The sequence below is a fragment of the Octopus bimaculoides genome, chromosome 30 (assembly GCF_001194135.2).
Source record: "Octopus bimaculoides isolate UCB-OBI-ISO-001 chromosome 30, ASM119413v2, whole genome shotgun sequence".
Lineage (NCBI taxonomy): Eukaryota > Metazoa > Mollusca > Cephalopoda > Octopoda > Octopodidae > Octopus > Octopus bimaculoides.
Genome location: NC_069010.1, coordinates 81,389 through 82,927, shown reverse-complemented (window position 1 = coordinate 82,927; position 1,539 = coordinate 81,389). Strand labels below are relative to the sequence as shown.

Sequence of the window (1,539 nt, the reverse complement as noted above, 5' to 3'; positions counted from 1 at the left end):
TATTCAAATCCCAAAGAATTCCTCTCAATACATGGCTATCATGCTCCCCCACTACTTCTGCTCATGATCAGAGTTGCACATATCGTCAGCCACCAAGGGACATATTCAACTGGTTAAGGTCAAACAACTGACAAGCAAATCTGTGGTATTGAGCGGAATATTTGCTGTAGCCCATCTTTTATACCAAGACAAAACAATGTACATGATAACACTTCCAATCAAGATCAGAATCCATGAGAGTCACTGCCTGGTACTACATCCGGGCATTTATTATTATTATTATTATTATTATTATTATTATTATTATTATTATTATTATTATTATTCTATTACTTTAGATTGAATGCTTAACGTTATTATGAATAAACAGATACATACAACGGCAGAAGGGAAAGTGGATATGGTAGATGCTTAAATAGAATGACAAAAAAGACAGGTGAGCATGTCAGTAGGTAGGTAGGTTGGTAGGTGGGCCTACCGATATATTAAGTCATGCGAATTGAGAGAAATATTAATAGATATGATCATAGAGAGATCTTTGAATGGAAATGAAATGGAATATTCTCGATTGGCAAATATCTTGAACTATATTACTGGTTAGACAGCGAAAAGTGTAGCTGGCTTACGTATCTCTAGTTTGTTAAACTCCCTCACTTTACGTATGCTCTTTAATAAAATTAATTATCGTCTGCTTAATCGAAATATTTGTTTATAAAATATGCAAAAAGATAGACAGCATTAGCTAGACAGAGAAAGTATGGAAAGGATTATTTTTCAAGAAAGAAACATGTAGTACATGTAGGACGTGTCAGCGTCCTCGATATTTACATTAAAGCCACTTCAATAAGAGATGCAAAAGAAGGGATGCGCTTAGTATTACCTCGCAGAGAGGTCACTCACAAATGACCCGGATCTTCATTTGATAACGGATTGACTTCAGGATCCCGAAATTCTCTCTCAGTCACTGACAATAAATGAGAAACAAGGAGACACGCTTAACAAAATTGTAAATAATAAACATTTAATAAATATATATAAAATTATCTTCTTAATTCAAAGATGCTTTTCTTAGAATAAAATGCACATCAGTTTCACATGTGGGTCAGTTGGCAACTCCTTGTTAAATGGGAGGATATAAAAACAAACTTTTCAAACTTCTGGTTTCTATTGAATACACAGGCATAATATGAATATCAGCGCATAAATGTGCTGAGAGCTACCATGGAATATACACGACACCAGCCAGTTCTATATAAATATTGCCATGTAGAAACATTATTATTATTATTATTATTATTATTATTATTATTATTATTATTATTATTATTAGTGAGGGGTGCTTGGGACTTCGAGTGACGTTAAGCGCTCACAGCCTTCTCCCAGGTGGGCAATGCGGTCGGTGATAGCCCTACTATAGCGTTCTATAGGAAGTTAATGGAGGGAAAGTGCGACGGCATTTTCGGGGAAACGCTGGGCGTTGATGAGGATAAACTAACCTGACTTTTTTGGAGAACTTTCGGGCTTGGACCTATGGATAAC

The 1,539-nt window shown here is 35.4% G+C and overlaps 1 protein-coding gene across 4 annotated transcripts in view; it reads right to left on the bottom strand.

Annotated features, from left to right (window-relative positions):
• LOC106873011 (uncharacterized) overlaps positions 1–1,539 on the bottom strand; it is a 67,477-nt gene that overhangs the window by 22,046 nt on the left and 43,892 nt on the right. For all 4 annotated transcript variants that reach the window (XR_008267077.1, XR_001409830.2, XM_014920210.2 and 1 more), the window contains exon 9: positions 881–964. Coding sequence is in view for 2 of the 4 variants with exons in the window: in XM_014920210.2 (XP_014775696.1) it covers positions 897–964 (68 nt within the window). In the remaining 2 variants the exon portion in view is untranslated. The remainder of the gene's footprint in view (positions 1–880; positions 965–1,539) is intronic.